Genomic DNA, 20,204 nt, shown 5'->3' on the forward strand with positions numbered 1-20,204 from the left:
CAGGCTGACAATATGTTTTCACACATTAGCGTGCACACCTTTTACCCACATGTTAAAAGCTTGCTTGTCTTTCTTGTTTGCCATTGTGAAGTTTTTATTTATTCTTGTCTTTCTCAGTTGGTGGTAGGAAATAACCCTTTGTAAAATGCACGAGTCATAAATGTCACATTTTGTTTAAAAAATGGCTTGTTTATCTGCCCACAGCTGACATTTTCTGTCTGTACGTATGTCAGTGCCTGAAGGAAGTCAGACATGTCACGTCCTGTCAGAGGTGACAGTTTGAGGCCCTGCCGACACTGGGTGGGTGGAGGGGGGAGAGTGGATTATTATTTGCGGTGGTCTGCTCTACAGAACTGCACCAGTCTATAATATTATGCTCTGCTGTGGCATCTTGACTCTAAACTCGTAATAGAAAATGATACGATTTGGTCTTTGGCTTGCACACAGTTCTTTAAATTAGAATAAATTTTTAGCTTTGGCTCACTCTGAAGTCTTGACTTGTAGCTTGTCTATATAATTGCATTGAAAAGGGTCCGTTAATAGACCCGATTAGCTGGATGTTTTTCTGAACAGATAAAGGGTACAACAAAACTGTCTTTAAGTGCAGAAGCCATTTGTGCACAGCGAGTTGCTTCTCATTCCCCCAATTAAGTGCTGCCCATTGATATATGCAAACAAGCCAGCCCCTTTCCCACTTGATGCTTAGTGGTTCCTTGATTTATTCCTTTATGGTCTTTGTTTGTCCTTTGCCCTATCCTACTTCCCTTATTGCAGCTGTGGATGGTTCTGTGGTGAGACCCTCCTAGTTCCCCTTCCATGTTTCTCAGAAACGCCCGGGCTTCTGAGTTACAGCTGTGGTCTCTCAGTCTGCTGAGTGCTGCCCAGAACAGCGGGCTCTCACAGTGGTACACAGCACCACAGTGTCTGCCCTGCTGCGCTGGGCTTTGTATTCTCATATTGTTTTTCAGCTCGTCACTGATATTGTTTAATTTGGCTCATGTTTCTTTTCCTTTTTTCTTTTCTTGACTCGCCCTTCACCTAAAGGGTCCTCCATTTACAGCTTTCTCTGGTCATCCACTCTCACTCTTTCAATCTTTGTGAGGTATTCTAGTAAAGGTCCTTAACAGACGTTTACGAGTGACAAGCATATCAACACCATCTGCTTTTGCTCCATACCGGGATAGCGGCTGCGTTCTCAGTGGGCTGTCATGTTACAAGACTGAAAGATGAAGTGGGCCAGTAGCCTTTTCCAGACCTTCTCTTGAGTTCTTATTTCAGTTTGTGTCAGCTCTTTCCTTGACTGACCTCACAAAATCACGCCATTTTACGGAGAAAGGAGAACTTTAAAAGTGGATCTGTTAGGGTTTTTCCCCCCCCCCCCAATTTTTTCTACTCCTGGATCATTATTATGCCACTGAGACATTATACAGCAGCCTCTCAGACTTTCTTTTGAAACATTCAGTTAATTAGAAGAAAGTGTAGGCAAAAGAGCTAAAACAGCTTGTTTCAGTGTGAACTGAGGGGCTGCAAAAAGGCCCAGCAGATAAATAAAGATTATTTTGAAATAAGAATCATGCAAAGCTAGTCTACTAGAATTCAAGAATGAAAAGGATAATAGGTCCCTTTTTAATCATTCTGTTCCTGTGGTTTGAACTTACAGATTTGGGGGGGGAGGGATTATGTTTGACGGATTTCCTCTGTCAGGGATACACATGAGAGCCCAGTGAGAGGCTCCACTACCCTTCCAACTTTGAGCTGTCAGCCTCGCTCTGTCACTGCCTTCTGTAAACATGTCATCATGTTATCTCCATCAAACAGAACACAGGGAAGGATTAAGCTAGGGGCCTGTGCTGCTAAAGGCACACATACGCTTGACATACAAGTCAGCTTCACCAGGCAAAACCTGTCATAGGCTTTCATAAGGATTTAAGAAGGACTTGTGGATTGAGCGTTTACAATATGGATAAGAAGATATAAACACCACTTGGAAATAGACCTTGAAGGAAAAATGAAATGTGAGCTAGTGCTGTGGAGAAGAATTTGTAGCATTCTCACAAGATATGCAGTCGTGTTATTTAGACTAGTCGACTTTATAGCTTTTGTGTGTTTAAACTTCAGACCTGTGTTTGGCGTATGTTATCATTATGACTGGAGACCTTCACAAGAATTCGTTCACGCTTCTGTGATTTAGGTGATTCAGTCTTATCACATTTCTTTGAAGACAATGTTGTACGCCCTTGTAGCAGGAGTTGATGCTAATATAGGCATATGTTTGAAGTGTAAATGCAATATTGTATGCTCTTTTTGTTTTGTTTTTTTAATTGTGTTATTTTGTCTGTGTCACAGTTTCTATAGGCTACTTTATACTGATATTGCAACTAAAGTTATTGGTGAAAATGGTTTTTTAAAAAAAAACAGCAGCTTTGAGTAGCACTGGGTCTTCATGCAATTTTGCCTGAAGATGAAAATCTTTTTAAATTCTTTAACTGATTTTTGGCATAGAAACATTCCGTTAAATTATTAGAGGATGCTAAATTATGCATATTAACCCTGTATCCATGTAACACTTCTATTACTGTGTACTTTTGTGGCTTCCTTCTTCTCTCTGGTCTATCTATTGAACTCTAGACAGCAGCTGGCATAAAATTTAACGATCTCTTCCTCTCGAGAGTGAGACGCCACCTCTGGAAATGTCATTTCTGGTTTAAGAAGAGAGGAAGGGATGAGGACAGCAACAGAAAAACACAAACACATGGGAAAGGAAAGGATCAGGGGATTGGACTCATGGGAACCATGACTTTTAAAAACATAACAGAGCATTCAGAAAGCAGATGATGTTAAAAAGCTGTGTGAGTGCGACAACAAACCTGATCTTCCTTTTAACCAGGGTTCACCTCCCCTCAGGAGGAACTGAACAGCTTTTGAACACAGGAAGAAAAAGGAGAATCACAAACTGTAATGCACATTTACCCTCATTATTAAGATTAATTGAATGAAAGTGACCTTATCAGTGATTTAAGTATGAGAGCTAATCAAGATTTCCCAGAGAATCTTTCTTTTTCGTCAACAGACATTAAACGCTTCACTTAGAGTAAAGAATCTGACTCTTTAACAAGTAACTTTCAGGGAGGTAATCCAGATCTCAACATGTAAAGTTCAGTAGATTTTTAAAAACTCAAGTGAGTCCAAGACATAAACCAAGTCTTGTGTTTGTATTTTATTATAACAGAGATGCTGCTTATTAACATTGCTGCATGTAAACAAGAATTCAACCAATGCAATATATGTAGGACTTCTAGCCACGAGTAATTTGCAGACCATGTCCTTGGTTATTTTGGCATTCTGATGAGCCTCAGTGCAACAAAGTTAAATACTCTCTGACTGCTTCAGATGATACTAGCAAAAAAGTTTTTCATAATTCTGTCTTTCCTTTCTGAGGCTAGAAACATTTGTAGCTTTGTAGTTGCATGCACTTTAAACCATTTATCTGATGAACTGTTTGAATCCAGAAAAAAAGAAAGTTATGGCCAGCTGTAAAATCCTCAGATACTGGGTTCAGCAGCATATGGCTTTTGCCGGGGCCCAGGTTTGAGTGAATCTTGACCATTTGCTGCTCTCTCCCCAACCCCCACTCTGTTTGTCTACTCTACTGTCATCTCAAAAATAAAGGCTAAAAAGCCTCACAGTACGTCTTTGGGGGAGTGCTGTAAAACCCTCAAAATGCACAATTTGCTTATGAGGAGTGTCAGTCATCGACCACAGCGTTTAAACAGTTTGGCTCATTTGCGCTAATTACATGCTGTACACGCACTGATTCATTTTACTCGTTTCTTCTATCTCTCCTTCACCTCCTGCTTCCTTTTCCCTCTGCAGCATTGTCAGGGTCTTGGCTGTAGTCGAACAATAACAGAGAAAAACTTTCATGTAATTTAAAGCAGGGCTGAAAAGTGGTGATGTGGCGTCCGCGGATCGATGGAAACTGAATTTCTTTGGTTTGAGGAGGCTTTTCGAGAAGACAATAAAGGCTTTGTTTCTTGGGAAGGCATGTTCAAGTTTCACTTGGTGAATATTAAATGTAGAGTTGGATATGATATGCCTGATGGGATTTTAATGAAGGGCTTGGGAGGGAGTGTTGAGTTATGTGTGAATGTGGAATGGGAAGGGGATTCTCTGTTACAGCCAAACAGAATATTATATCTGACTGAAGAGTAATACTGTGTGTTAGTTTTCCAGGAAGGTTATATTACAATGCAGTGGGTTTGGTGTCCAGGATAGCGCTTTTTGATCTGTCAGCTGTATGCAAGTTTTGAAATCTCAAAGTGGTCTATCTTTCTACTCTTACAATATAAGAATTGCTGCCTGAAAGCCGTTCTGTGTTTTTGTCTACAAAAAACTGCTGGTGTTGAAGATAAACGGCAATCATTTCTGTTCTGTAAGTCCTGGATGTTGAGCTCTCCTCACTTTCACTCCCTCCGCAGTCCTCTGAGGACATTACCTGATGGAGATTAAAATGTCTTGAATCTGCCCCCTGACTGGTACGAAGTCTGAGTAATGCCCATATGGGGCCATGTAAGAATAGGGCAGATAACTTTCCAGTTAATTACCAGTGAGCGAGGGGTTGTCACGTGTCCTTGATAATGCACCTTCACCTAAACCACCCAGCTAAGGCAAACTATCAGCAGCCGTGTGCTACATGTGACAAAGGGCAACTGCATGAAATTCAACAACTTGGTTCTCCCAGAATAGTTCATATTTCTTGTATGAAATAAATTTAAGTCAGAGACAGTTTATTGCAGGCTTTGTGAAAGCTTTTTCAGATAGTAGATGCAGATAATTATCTACTTTAAACTGAGATGTTCTGTAGCACTGTCACCTAAATCTAAGAGGTTTTCAGATTTCACTCTCCTGATCGCTACAGGCCTTTATGTACAAAGTTTGCAAGCTGTCTCTGTAATTGCATGGGCTTCCTCCATGTCCTCCAGTTTCCTGCACCAGCTCATAGACATGCACGTTAAGTCAGTCAGTGATTCTAACTTGGTTGTCGATTTAAGGCAAAAGAAGTCTATAGACCAAAGCACTTTAGGAATGTATGGTTAAATATGACTTGTCATTTCAGGCTGGAAAAGCACGATCTACATATCAGTCCATTTCTATTACATTAGGTAGCAAATGGGATAGCTATGGAAAATGATAAGAAATAATAGTTCATTAAACAATAGTCGATTTATTCAGTGGTACATTTCTATAAGATAAGGCCTAAATATCCTTTGCAGTATCTGCATGTACAGAACTCTCTGTAAGGCTAAAATATCCCCGATGACATGACTAACAACCTCGGGATTACTTTCACAGACTTGACAAGGGTAAATTCAGAGAAATGGAGGATACTGTACAAGTGCTAAGTGATATTTCTTGTGGCAAATTAATTGATCCTCGTGAGTACAGATTGCTGGTGTATGCCTTTAAGCTGTACAAACCGTTTCAGTGCGGATGTAAATGCTGTGGTTTGTCTGCTGCGAGGCCCTCTGTGACAAACAGGAAATCTTTTAGAAAACGTGCACAACTGAAACTCGTTTTAATAGAGCAATTATTTTGTAACATGCAACTCCTATTAAATAAAGACACATTTCGCCATTAAGACAACATAAAATATGTTTGTGAGGAAAACTGTCGACTTCTAAAGAGCAAGAACAAAACAGCAAGATGGCATCTTGAGACGAGTACAAATGAACGTCAGCTTCCCATAAAGTGCCCTCATTTGAAAATAACTAACAAGAGATTGGAGTAATCTCTTTGATGGGATCTATCCATTCATGCAGGGAAAAGGCTTGAACTCCTCTCCATTCATTAAACAAAGCTCTGAAATCAGTTAATCCCAAAGTGCTGCTTTTTCATATTATGAGGCAAAACATCCTCTGTCTAGTTGGGTTTTTTTCTTTTGTCCTCTTCAAAGTGATCTTAAGACAGAATATTTTTGCAGATTAATAAAGCTGTTTTCATTTGAAGGAAGATTCAAGGGCGGTAAAATAAATGTAGTGTGCTTTATCAGTATAGGTGCTCGCTGAGGCTCCTTGATGCATCGTTGCAGTCCACTGCACTTTCCCATCAATTGCTTGCATCTCACAGTTTGATATGTTGTTCCATTATGATGACTCCGCTGAGTCTCTCTCATGTAGAAGCAGTCTTTATTCAACAGCTGTGGCAGCCAAATCATGATCTGAGTCACAGCCTTTGTTTCTGTTCATTTATGAATGAGGTTTGGCGATTAATATGTTTTGCCACTAGCAAGCGTTATTGGTGCTTTTCTTGTGGAACTTTACAACATTATAATCAAGATCTGATGAAGAAATGGTTTTGGCAGAATTGTCTCTTATGTACGTGAAGACCACAAATAATTCTTAGTAAAGTAGATGCCCGCTAGTGGTCAGTTAATGTATAGCTCAGCAATTAATTATATCAATCAATTAGCTGTGGGTTAGCTCAGAGATTAAAAATGAAAGTTCTTGGTTCTCCTTGGAAAAGGAGAAGTGACTTTAAAAACAGCAGGTTTCAGTATGCTTGACAGCAGAGAGCTTTCAGGCACTTTCCTGGTATTGATACTTGTTCTCCTTTTTCCCTACGTGTATCACACATTTGCCTGTTTTTACAGGATTTCAGTACCCTGGCTTGTTTGCCCCACCTAGCCGGTGGCTGTCCATTATTAGAAAGCAGACTTATAACGTAGTAGGTGGTCTGGGGCTGGCATGGTCAGGGTGACCAGAAGGCAGTTTGGCAAATGCTCTGGATATCATCATTAAAGGGATCTTTCATTCTGTCATTCAAGAAGCTACTGTTGCATTCACGTTTGATGTCATTGTGCATAGTTAGCCAAACAAGAATTTGTAAACCTGTACAAATATTCTGAAACACAGGCTAAAGAAATAGCAATCCAAAAACCTTATTGTATCATGTCGAACAGACAGCAGTTATGTGTTGGGTTTCCTGAGGACAGCTGTGCTGCTCGAAATGATCACACTGTGCAGTATTGCCAGGAGGTTTACATTACAGCATGGGTTAAACTCCTGAATTGTTGTGGTGGATGGATTTTTCCCCCATAGAATTGAAAGTAAAATAAATAAAATAGCATTTTGACTTCATTTAAGTGATTTCTCAAGAGAAATGCATTGTTTAGTGATCACTTATTGCCTGATGATTGATTTGTTGAATTTTAGCCAAGCCACATGGGTAGTTCGTCCACTAAACATTTGGCCATCAGAGTCTGAAAGTCAGAGGTCGGATGGATACCACAGAGACTGCTGAAGGTGCAATAACCTTACTTGTGGTCCAAAATTGTGGCTCTTTGTCTCGCTCAGAGAAGAAGCGGCCATTGAGTTCAGACGTACTCAGTATTATGCAAGTGTGTAGAAGGTTGAAATTATATGTTAGTAGACATTCAGTTCAGTTCAGGTTTATGTATATCGCACAAGCTCACACAAGCTTCTCAGAGTGCTTTGTATTATAAATTGAAGACCCCATCTTTGAGACAGAACCAGTGATGGTCAAATGCTCCCCACTGAGCAAGAACTTGGAGAAGGTGGGGTGGAAGAAGTCAGTTTTAACAGGAAGAAACCTGCAGCAGGCTCAGGAAGGGGCAGCCATCTGCTACACCGGTTAGTTGTTGCTAAGTAGAAGAAGGTAGAAAAAAAGATGACATAGAGAGACCATGAACAGGAAACAACACAAACTATGGGACAATGTAGACAGATGGTAATGACATGCATTAGTGACGCATGAATGCGCGGGGAGTCGACAAAAGTGAGTGAAGAATGGGACGTCCCCCAGCAGCCTGAGCCTATAGCAGCATAACTAAGGTTATGGTGGTTAAGGGCCAACCCTAACTGTAAGGTTTAACCAAAAGGAAAGTTGTCATGGTAGTCTGATAGCACTGCAGCCACTCCTGTTTGAAAACTCTTATTTACCTTCATACCTTCTCATCATGCATGTAGTTTACCTACTTTTTGTGTTATATCTATTAAAATAACTGGGTATCGGTGAACATGTGTGCACTGTTTTTCTAATCTTGGCTAAGGGAAGCATGCATGAGTTGTAAATTAGAAAAGTCTGTGGTTTTCAGGCATGTGCTGACTAATGGTGTCCACTTGAGAGTGGACACCCACAATCTTGTGAGTCTTTGACTTTCAGCCTCTGTGGGTAAATCTCTGTTTTCTGTGCCTGTAAACAACCAGCATGGTATCTGTATAAAACCAAAACGCACGCAAAAAATGTTTTTGTCTTACCCATACCCAGGAAGAGAGAAACTCTGAGCAGGGAGCAGTATCAGAAAGTTCATTGTCATAACTGCTTCATTTATATTTATAGCGTTAAAAGGCGTGATGCTGCAGAAAGCACTTTATGGACAAGCTGTTGTTTTAGCGTGCCTCATATAAAGATAAATCCAGGATGGCTGTCTCAGATTCAGTTTCAGGTACACGTCTGTGGTTTGTAGTGTCTTTGACTGCAGACCTCACGCAGGCATCACCACACGCTGTCACAGTACAGGAAATGATGTCTCCTCCTACCATAGGATGAGTGAGTCTTGTTGTTGCTGCAAGCACATACTAGTACGGTTGGTAGAGTTGAACTGTTTTTTTATTTTGCCTGTTGCAGCAGTGCTTTGGCACACAGCCTTCGCCTTCAATTGATCCACCTTAAAGTGAGGTAAGCTATGATTTATATTTGGTCGCTTCTTCCACCGAGGTCTGTTTCTTTTGTCTTCCTTATTAGTTTATCTTTACTGCAAAACACAGCTGCATTGTTTGACTGTGGCTGCAACTTCCACATCAATTTCTTTCTGAAAAAGTCAACAGCTTTTGTGCACTGGGTTGCTAGCGTGAGGTAGTTGCTGGAAAGTTTCTTGTTCTTCTATAATGTCTCATTTACACAGTAACTTGTAAAATGGGGTTGGTGCTATGAAATTTGAGTCTGGTATCCTGTTTCACACAGGAAGTCAGCCTCTCAGATGAGTATCATGTATGATTTGCACTCCTAACTTGGTGTTCACTGCAGTTCATAAGGTTTCACTTGAATTTATGTTGCTTGTTCAAATGTACTAAATTTAAATGTTAACTTCATAAACTTATGTGCTCAAATATCAAGCTTTGGAGATAAACACCAACAAAATACACTAATTTCCCCCCCTCTTTGTGTCCCTTAGGGTCAGAGGTCAATCTGAGCCATAGCAACATGTCTGAAGCCACCAAGCCCCAACCTCAAGCTAAGGGGGAGAAGACCCCGATCAATGACACCAGCTATGTGGGCATCGATGCCATCCTGGAGCAAATGAGGAGGAAGGCCATGAAACAAGGCTTTGAGTTCAATGTCATGGTTGTGGGTGAGTAAGACGCACAACATTACCCAGTGAAAACCTGTGCTGTTGACTCTAACCTTGTCCTGTCAAATTAAACGGAGAAGTGGGGGATGCTAAAGATGCTAAATTATGGCATATAAAAAATAATTACAGTGAGGAAAGGTGGTCGCTTTCGTACAAATCTGTGAAATGATGTAAAGGCCTAATTCTAAATGTTTTCCTCCCATCTAGTCTGACCTCACACTTTAATGTTTATTATGCCTTCATGTTAGATTTGAATATAACTATGTAACCAGTTTAAACTAGCACAGATGTGTCCAAGAAGGCTTGAAGCTGTAATTGCTCCCAAATGTGGTGTGTTTGCAACAGATATTGTCCCAGTCCCGAATTCAGCAAAGCAAAAAAAAAAAGGGGGGGGGAATCACATGGGAGTCATTTAAAACTTTTCAGTTTGTGCAGCAACAACTCAAAATGCAGAACAAAGCAACGAAATAAGAGCTGTGGTTCAAGTAACACATGAGTCAGCATTTAACTGAGACGCAACACACATCAGGAGCACACATATCGCCAGTTAAAAGAGGACATGCTTGGTTTGCTTGCTGTCGATTCAGAAAATCGCTTTTTATATCTATTACGAGGCTGCTGTAAAGAGCAAAGGCACGACGAACCGTGCGTGTTTGATAGTGTGGTTCTACTTCCCTTGTTCTGGTAACAGTCAGCTAACGTGGCGACTTCCTCAACAAGCTCTCTTTTTGAGTGTCCACAGTTTATCAGACAAACACTCTCACTTGAGAGGATAAACTTAGGCTGTCAGGCTGAGTAATTGCTATAATGATGGCGATTACTCTGACAAGCTGAAGCACACACTCCGTGTCAGACTTCACGTCCTCAGAAAGCAGCTACGCACCTCCAGTTAAGCCTCACCATCAAAGTTTCAGTACATCTATCCAATCCTGCACCTGTGTGCATGCATGCATACAAGAGAAACAAACCTATGCTAATGTTGTTTATAAAGAAAGGAATGTTATCAAGCTACATAACAATCAGAGATTTTATCTGTTTTGTTTGTTGGTACTGGCCTGTTGGAAGTAACTGTAAAACTCTGATTTGAGGCCCTTCGGGGCTATGTTTAGTACACGCTGTAAGGTGGCATGTCAGTGCAGCTTCATGGAAATGGATCATAGCATGGCAAACGAGGGCTGCTGCATAGTTACTGTTTATTGCATTGAGTGTGAAGTGAGAGTGTCAGATTTATATTGAGAGCATGACGGTGGAAGATGACTCACCGAACGTTTATTTTCAGAGTAAACACAAAAAGTTCCAGAGTGAAACAGCAGCGTGTTTCAATCTCTGTGAGATTTGCATCCCTGCTTACACATTTGTGTTGTTGCAGGAAAACTGCAGATTTCTACCCAACATTGACATGTATTTGCTTGCAGTGCCCCAAATGCATCAAGGATAAATGAAAATTAACTGATATAGTCTATCGCTGTTAAATAATGCTCACTAGGAAAAGAAAAGGCAAGTTTCAACCTGCACGAGGCGTCTGATTGCCAAAGGGAGCTTTAAAGTACATCACTATAGCAACGTGTCAAGTTCCTCTGGCAATGTGTTAGCAAACACCTAGCACATGATTGTCATCTACTTCTTACTTTCCGATCAGTGCTGGCCTGCCAGTGCTGGCCTGAATGCACACCCTGCTGTTTCGACAGCAGGGTGTGCATTTTGGTGATAATTGTGAGACTGTCTTCAGCTCTTGCTCAAGGCCATGAAACACAGTAGGAATCTGGCTACCGTGTGTAGTCAGATTACTACTGTTTTTTTGTTGTTGTTTTTTTTCTGTAGTTGTGATCGACTATGTTTGCCTGAACTTTGTTAGCTTCCTTTTAGTTAACGTTAAGAGATAATCTATTCCCATTCTAATAAAGTTCCTGCTGGCTAACAGATTTGCTATTTGAGTGGTTAGTTGAAATGTAAAAGGTTAACTGGTGTTGGTCTTGTCCCTTGTGGTCTTGTGGTATTCAGAGAATGCATTTGACCCTAATTTCTCCCCTCAGCTACCTAGTCCTGGCCAATGTGTCTATGTGTGTATGTCAGTAGAAGAAGGAAAGAAAATGTGACCATGTGCTTGTGGGTGAATGCATACAGCAGGGTAGACTGCATGTGAAGTGTGTGCTAAAGAGGCAGTGTGTTTATGTAAGGTGAGAGAGAGGCGGTAAAGGCCACCAAGAGGGGTCACAGAGGACCTGGCAGCTTGGCGACTCTCCATATGCCCTATCAGATACCCACAGAGTCCACATTTAGGACAGGAAATGTGGGACATGGCACACAGAGTTGGTCTGTGTGCAGTGACCCGTTTATCCGTTTACTCCTAATGTTTCAAAATGATGCTAGTATCAAATCAAGATTTTCACTTCCACCTTGTATTATTTTCGTCCAGCCAAAGGAAACCAACTCGTTGTTGTTTCAGCACAAGCACGCATTTGTTTAGTCGATGTTTCCATTGGCTAAACAAGCAATGAATAGCACCACTGTATCGCTGTAAGTCACACTCTAAAATCAAAGTCACCTTTAACTTCATAGACTTGTCATGTTGGCATCCTCTGTCCACAAGTTCGACATATTTATGGTTTTAAATAATGAGGTCATCAGGCATACAGCTAATGCTTAAGCCAGTCACAGTAAGGTTGAGCTACAGGAAAGGGAGCTACAGCAACTGTGAATTATGCAAATCTACCTCAGAGTCTTTAGAGTAAAAATGTAGAAGTGGAAATGAGCAGAGTGACTTAACTTTAAATTAATTTGGAAGTCAAAAAAAGAAACGTAGCCGAACAACTCTGGATACCATACTATGCAGGTGCACATTTTTTGAGGCTATTAGATGTCGGAGTATAATTCTTGTACTGATTAATAAATACTAAATGTAATGTATTGACAAGTATGATAAGTATACACTGTGGAAATGGCACTAATATTTGAATTTAAAATGTGCATTTTTATTCATGGTGTCAACAGCAGTGGACCTTTTTTAAATTAAGTAAGAGAAATGACACTATAATATTGTATAATAAGTATATATGCACTTTCTACTTAGTTTCCACCCACCCTATCTCACTAAGACCATATTCAGTAGAATTATATAATACTGTAGACACAACGTAAGAGGATTCAGCCCCTAGTGGGTGATGTATCTTGTGTATGTCTGCATCTCTGTGTGTGGTCAGTACAATACTGTGGTCCCATTAGCTTCCAAAGGTGGCTCTTCTGGGGGCTATAACGAGGCTCCCAATGCAACTACACACCCACCACACAACCCATGCAGAAGAGCATAAGGTCATGTTATAAGATGTAGTTTTCCCCACTCTGAGGTTTTAAAAAAGAGAAGCTGAATTGCGCTTTTGTCTTCAGAGGGATTTCCCTTCTGACTGCCTAAGCTGGATGTTTTCCTGCTTTTACTAAATGTTGCATGTTCGTCTGTTTGTTTTTCGGATCAGGTCAAAGCGGCCTGGGAAAGTCCACTCTGATGAACACGCTGTTCAAATCCAAGGTGAGCCGTAAGTCTGTGCAGCCCAATGTGGAGGAGAGGATCCCCAAGACAGTCGAGATCAAGTCCGTCAGTCACGGTATGCCGTGTTTTGTAGCCTACCACCTGATGCTGCACATATTGCATTAATAATATGAAATATGGGCTTTCCGTCTAATCTGTCATTATAAATATATAAACAGTACATCTTTCTTGCAAAAGTAAAGTGTCCTAAATTACACTAATCACTTTTTCTTTATGTAGATGTTGAAGAGAAAGGCGTTAGGATGAAGCTAACAGTTATTGACACTCCTGGCTTTGGGGATCAAATCAACAATGAAAACTGGTGAGCCCAGACTTGATCTACCTGCCTACAATCACTTCCTGTACTTATTCAATTTGTCTCAAAGCTGAAACTCAATTTCTTTCTGTTTTTTTTTAAAACACTTTTTCCATTTTACTTTGTTTAATCAAGACGGTGGATTTCATGTTATTATTTTATAAGTTAAGTAAAGTGTTGAGGAAATGTGATTCCGTTTTTGTGTAAGTAAAATATGCGTGATTTAATTAGAAGTTATAATGTCTTAAAAGTGTCTTTAGCGTTACAGGAACATTTGTCTCCCTGGAGTTTTGTCTTTACAAATTTCTTTGGAGCTTATAAGTTAATGTTGCAGAACAAAAGGAGTCACTGTAGCAGAGTAACAAGTTTACAAGAGGTTTTGAGGTAATAGTTTCTTTCCTTAATTTTCTTTGTTACAGCTGGCAACCCATCATGAAGTTCATCAATGACCAGTATGAATCCTACCTGCAAGAGGAAATCAACATTAACAGGAAGAAAAGGATCCCAGACTCCAGGGTGCACTGCTGCATATACTTCATACCTCCCACTGGCCACTGGTAAGAGCCTGTATTATATATCTCAGTTAAATGCTGACTCATGTGATACAAGCTCCTACTCCTTTTTTCTCACCACATCTACAGAGGGTCTTCAGGGGACCTCCCCCGACCTATTGTCTCTTTCTAGCTCTTTAACCACATCGCTTTCCTGGTCTTTTTCATCTCACTCTCTAATGACCACATGTGGAACTCGTTCTCTCCTCAAAGACACATAAGAGTCACTCAAAGGGTCACATTTCACAAAGAAACAGAATTGAATAGAGAGATGTGATATCGAGCAGTTGGCAGAAACTTGATGATGAAATCCAGTGCGACAGTGGTCAGAGACGAGCGTGTTTCACTGAGCCGCCAAATGTGCAAAAGATGTGGTTGGAGGCTAAAGCAGAAACAAGATGGTGTGAATGATTCTAACATACCAAAGTGTGGACCAAAAGAGTGCAGGAGTCTCATTTAACAACTAATGCTAGTGTCCTTGTGTTACCTCAGGAGCAAGAAAGATACTGTCTCTCTTGAGTGTGTGTGATTGATAAAGCCACCTTGGCTTTAAAATATTGTACATATGTGAATTAAAACACTCAAAGCTTTAATGCGCACCAACTGTAAACACCCATTAACTGGCTTTCTTACCGCAGATCCAACCCAGTCGCATATTTCTGTGCACCAATAACTCAACAGTTGTCCTCTTAAATGTTTTTCAAGGATCGAGGGATGACATGTGCGAGCCCCACAGTTTGACAGACCCCCTCATCATCTGCTCATGTCACCACAGCTGTTGCTTCAGCGAGTGTGTGTTCGTGTGTACCCTTGTTCATGTAAAGCAGGGCACAGGGAGTGGACTCAAGTGGGCAGTGGGCATGCTGAAACTTGCACGGGTGCACATATGTGGATACCCTGAATGTGTTTGTGGATAATTATGCTTACAGCTGCAGAGTTCAGTCCACCCTCTTCTATTGTGACTGTGCATTGCTTCTCTTAGTGCCTAAATCCTCCAGCGTCATCTTTATAATCATAGTATTGCTGCAGGTCAGATACTGCTTATAAGCAGAGGTGCCCGCTTTGCAAAAATTCACACCTTTTTTCTTAATCAAAAGTTATAAACACCTGTCAGGAAGTGATCTTCCTTACAGCTACCCAGAGAGTTGTATGCAAGAATAAAGGAGACATCTGCTGGGGCTACCGTTGGGGTATGGCACGTGGTAGAGAGTTCCTGTTTGGTAGTTTCATACGTACATATAAGGATACTTACAAACCTACGGCAGATCTTTGCAGTTGTTTTTTTAGTAGAAGTGATTCACAAATAAAATAAGAACATAAGTCCCTGAAAGAATCACAAAACTCTTACCCTATTATGCTCTGTTTGCTTATTTTCTCATTTTAAATTCTCACAGTAATGTTAGCTAAAGGTTTTTTAAATGAGGCCTGTTACCAATTACCCAGACACAATGCCAAAGGCTTCTGGATGCCTGCGCCATGTGACCAAGAATGACAGGAAGCAAAATGATGACAGATTGAGCTTTCATAAGCCTCTATCGTTGGAGATGTGCGTTTCGGTTGCTACTGTGGTTTCGGATCGAAGAGCAGCGCTCAGTGAAGCAAGACACAGCCTTGGCATCAAAGAAGCCATTTCCGATAATGGCAGCATCAGCCACATTATTTTCCCTCCAGGCAGTATTGTTGTTACTTCGCTTAACATGTTGTCACGAGAAAACAAAGACTCCACTTTGGCTCTCGTCAACTCAGAACTGGTTTTCTGACCCGTTGCTGAAATTGTGGGAGGGGAGTGCTGCTCGCAGTGTGGTTGGTTGTTTTCTCCTCATTTCATTTGACCACCGAGCTAACCATTTTCAGTTCATTTAAACGTCACTGCTATGTTCTTCGACCAGCTAGACAGAAGGATTTATTCATGCATGCACAGACATACAGTTGTACATCTGTGCATGCATCCATGTTTAATTTATAAAGACTGTCCATGCTGCATATGTTGTGGTAAGAGTGCATGTGTACATCTGAAAGTGTGCACGTATGCTCCGTCATGCATGTGATGCTGCACACATGTACATATAGCCCCAGTTTATTTATGCACTGACACACATGGATCGTGAGCCACAGTTTTTCTTTTTTTGGAGGGGGGGATATCCTTCCTGTCTGCGTATTTATTTCACGTGACATTTTGCCCCCTGAGCGTTTGATGCCTCGCTTATTCTGCATCGCTCCTCTCTCTTTACCTCTGCTGCTCTGTTTCTCTTGTCCTGTCTCTGTGCTCTGTGTAGCACAAGCTCATCCCATTTTGATGGTGACATGTCTGTCAGTTGCTCTGGAGAACTTGCCTGGCATCCTTCCTCCCTCCAGCTGCCTCTGGGTCTTTGAACCAGGCTGGCTGAGGTTAATTGGAGGGCAGACCAGACAGCATGAAAGGAAACTGTGTGCAAGAGCAACTGGAGGCAACATGGAACAACAGTGTGCACACTGACGGTCCTAATCATTGCTACGCTAGGCACGATTACAGGCTGCTAAAGGAGAAACGTAAACAACTTTAATCGAACACACTGTTAAGATGTGAAAGATTCACAAAGCCAGTGGGGAGGAATGCTTTTATCTAAACTGGCTTTGAGTTAGGCGAAAGCAGGATATTAAGGACAAATGGGGAAAATGGTGAACCTGTCGAAATGAGCAAGCCCCTCTGTGTTACAGTGACATGGTTTCAGGGAGAACAGAAAGACTGCAGTGGACCGTGACTGCTCTCTAGTGGTTGTTCTCTTTCCTTACAGTCATGTCAGTCCTTAAATATAACTTCCTGTTGTCTGTTTGGAGCAGTGAAGTACATGTAATTAACCAAGTTTGCTATTTTTGGTGCAGTCAACTACTGAAAAGAAACAGTTCTTCTGTTTTATTGCAAGCTAGGCATTGCTCAGTGCTCACACTGGAGAACATCATCAGGCGCAAGCTCCTGGAATTATCGATTATTTCATATTATTAACAAACATTCGGAATATTTTAGAAGCTACCTGCCTAACTGATTAATCCTGTATGTGGCGATTTCTGTATACAATTTCTAAAACCTAAACTGACGTTCCTGCACTTTTAATTAAATTATTATTACTATTCACTCAAAAATGAAACAAGGTTTACATTTTGGTGTCTTTTTATCTGTAGTATAAATTGCTTTGTCCTTCCATAGTGTAAGATGTCTTAATTTAGAACCTCCTTGCGCATTTATGTGTAAAATATGAATTATTTTACTTAAAGTAAAGTTGAATTTTGTTGTCTTTTTTATCTTCCAGTCTTAGGCCTCTGGATGTGGAGTTTATGAGGCATCTTAGTAAGGTGGTCAACATCGTTCCTGTCATTGCCAAGGCCGACACGCTCACCCTGGAGGAGAGGGACTCCTTTAAAAAGACGGTGAGAGTGTGTTTGCATGCATTGCTGGGTCTTGGTAACTGCATCGTGTTAGCTGTGTGCGAGACCTGGACTGCAGTAGCCTGTTCAGAGTGTGCTTAAGATAAATAAATGCAGTGCGTTGATAGATCGGACGACAGAGTTTCATCATGAACACAGGTGTGTTCAGTAACCAGTAATAATCATTAATCACTGGTGTATAGAAGCTGCCGGGCTTAACCACAAACTGAAGCCATCTGTGCAAACTCACACTCCATCCATCTTGGGAAATACTCTATTATCTCTGTGAACTGTGAACATTTTAAGCTCTTATTAATTACAGATATTTAAGAACTGTTTATCTAAGCAACAATCCAAGAGATTTAAGCCCACTTTCCAGCTAAGCAGACAGGCTCTTCGTTTGGCTACCACTGAATTATGGGGTGAGCATACAATACAGCCAAGCTCAAAGAGGTCTCCACTGTGCAATAAAACATGACTAGAATTAAATGAGTTCAAAATGAGCATTTTAGCAAACCCTGAATATTCATCAGTTTCTCTTAATAATTTGAGATAATTTGCCCGTTTTTGATACGTGAGTTTATCAAAACCCTAACCCTTAATGCCACAGAGCTATGTCTAAATACTAAAACACTAAAAGTATATCTTTAAAATTTTATACAAACAGTTACGGTTCCCAAACTAAACAGCATAATGAATTTTATGATCTCCTGGCTTTTCCTCTATTTCAGCAACGTGATGGGCATTTTTCATTTTTGGCAAATGGCAAGAAATCTTTATTGTCACTGAAGTTTTTTAAGCACGTTTTAGCAAATGCATCCAGGCTAACCACTGTAAATCTGTGCAGGCTTTCATCCACAGAGTTTAATTTGGGGGTATATTTGGCTTTACAGTCAACACTTTGACTTGTAAACCTGACAATCTGTAGCCTCACACCGCTCACCTTCTTATCATGGCTTTCCCTGCTAAACAGATTCTTGCTTCACCTGGGTTGAGTCCCTACGTGATGCTGAATCTCTTCCTCGCTGCGTTTCTCTGCTGGATTATTTTCACTCCACAAGAGGCAGACAGCCACCTGCCTTCCTCCATCTTTTTCTCTGTGTCGCATCCCTTCTTTTAAGAATGCAGACTTCCCAACAACTTTATTCATTTTAGAGAGGTGGAAGCACAATGGGTGTCTTGGCTACCAGTCTCCCCTCTATCCCAGTAACGCGGTCCAATAAGTACAAAGCAGAGTCTGCTTTCTGGTTTCTGTGCCAGGCCCTGGCAGAGAGTAGAAGCCTTGGGGCTTGTAGCTGGATTGTTTTGGTTGGCTGCACATGCTCTGTTTGACCCTGAAGATTATTGACTAAAAGCTTCTCGTGCCAGTTTTTTTTCCCCTCCCATTATCCCCGCAGCAACTTAACATGCAACCAGAACAAGCTGATTTTTTTGTTTTGTTTTTTATTAAATGTTGGGTCTCAGTGTGTTCAACTATGAATGTGTGTTCACATAACCACCGCTGATGTGGCTTTTTTGTAGAATTTCACTTGGTTCGCATCCTTTAATGTAACCCTGAGAAAGCTTCTAAGGATACACAATAAAAATGTTTGATCAAGGACCAAGTGGAAATTGTCAGAGTAGTAATTGTGGGAGTGAACAGTCATTCATTAAAAGGACATTTCTCTCAGAAGCTTTCCTGCGCCCGTGCCCGAGTTTTAGTCATTTTAAAAGCAAAGTGAGGGGTGGAGATTTTATGAGTTGTACCTCTGTCTGGATGTCAGACTTCTCAAGAGTTGTTAACCAGCGTGTCCCTGCCCCTTTCTGTCACGGGTATCAACAGCTAGCTTATATTCTGTTATACTGGTTTGACAAAATGCTCCAGGACACAGTCAAGTGAGTTTGTGCACAACTGCCACAGTCTCACTCTCCGTTTGTACATTTTTATCTGCATAGACTGAAGCATCTTCATTTATATATTATTTTATGTGCCGGTAGGACTTTTTAAAAAACTTTTTGTCATCTTAACTTCAATGTTTTTGTGTGTCATTCTGTACTTGTGTATAGATTAGGGAAGAGCTGCGAGCCAATGGGATCGATGTTTATCCTCAGAAAGAGTTTGATGAGGATGCAGAGGACAGGATGATCAATGACAAAATCAGGGTAAGTTGATACTGCTGTGTTCATTCACTTCGAATTTTAACAGCAAACCTAAAGAATAGCATCCTGTGGCTACAGCGTGGATGTAATGTAAGCCTTTGTTAGATGCAACCTTTTTGATCTCCTCTTTGTGTTTCTTTGGAAAATCCATGATAACTGGGGAAATTGCAACAAGTCAAACATGAACCTGAAAATGAATCAATGCAAACACTTCAGCGTTTTCTCTTCATGTTTGCATGTGTGCACTCAACAGGAGATGACCCCTTTTGCTGTGGTGGGCAGTGACCAGGAGTACCAGGTGAACGGAAAGAGGATTCTGGGAAGGAAAACAAAGTGGGGCACCATAGAGGGTAATACACATGAACTGTAATACACACTTGCAAATAAAACAACCACAGCTGGTTAGTTTCCCTGCCAGATAATAGAAAATGAATAACAAGGTAGAACAATGTAATCATTTATTTACTGTCTCAATGTAGATCAGCCATGTCGACATGTAGCTGTCACTGCCAGTGCCACTAATTGCTCCAGCAAAGCAGTTAAAAAAATACTTGGCTTGGCCTAATAATGTTATAATGTCCATCTGGTCAAACGTTAAAACGGCCCATTTCCTGTACTCATGACTGGGTCGCACCTGTCCAGATGACAGTGCCAAAGCCATCTGACTTCACCCAATAAATAATACAGCAGCATGCATGCTACAGTTACTAACTACAGTTGAGTTGTCTCACCTCGCTCGTGCTGGTATTTGTGGTAGCAAAATGACCAGCAAAACCAGCAGACTGATTTTGGTGAACTCTCAGCATGTGGAAAGTTAGAGACTGCTACTTGAAAACGTGGCCAGCTAGTTTAACCAACTGCTGTTTGAATACCAGGTGCTTGTTTACATATGTTTCTCTGAGT

The 20,204-nt window shown here is 40.9% G+C and overlaps 1 protein-coding gene and 1 long non-coding RNA gene across 8 annotated transcripts in view; both read left to right on the forward strand.

The window, feature by feature from the left end:
• The window catches only part of LOC146516711 (uncharacterized), a 138,523-nt gene that overhangs the window by 70,485 nt on the left and 47,834 nt on the right, over nt 1-20,204 (forward strand). The gene's annotated exons all lie outside the window — the stretch shown is intronic.
• septin9b (septin 9b) overlaps nt 1-20,204 on the forward strand; it is a 70,350-nt gene that overhangs the window by 44,899 nt on the left and 5,247 nt on the right. For 5 of the 7 annotated variants that reach the window (XM_085163792.1, XM_085163793.1, XM_085163791.1 and 2 more), the window contains 7 exons: nt 9,194-9,370; nt 12,841-12,969; nt 13,134-13,215; nt 13,629-13,766; nt 17,048-17,165; nt 19,209-19,304; nt 19,555-19,651. In XM_085163792.1, the coding sequence (XP_085019918.1) occupies nt 9,194-9,370; nt 12,841-12,969; nt 13,134-13,215; nt 13,629-13,766; nt 17,048-17,165; nt 19,209-19,304; nt 19,555-19,651 (837 nt within the window). Of the gene's footprint in view, nt 1-339; nt 8,698-9,193; nt 9,371-12,840; nt 12,970-13,133; nt 13,216-13,628; nt 13,767-17,047; nt 17,166-19,208; nt 19,305-19,554; nt 19,652-20,204 lie in introns of those variants that run through there. The other 2 variants (XM_085163796.1, XM_085163795.1) reach the window with 2 other exon arrangements.

Source organism: Neolamprologus multifasciatus, chromosome 6 (assembly GCF_963576455.1).
Source record: "Neolamprologus multifasciatus chromosome 6, fNeoMul1.2, whole genome shotgun sequence".
NCBI lineage: Eukaryota > Metazoa > Chordata > Actinopteri > Cichliformes > Cichlidae > Neolamprologus > Neolamprologus multifasciatus.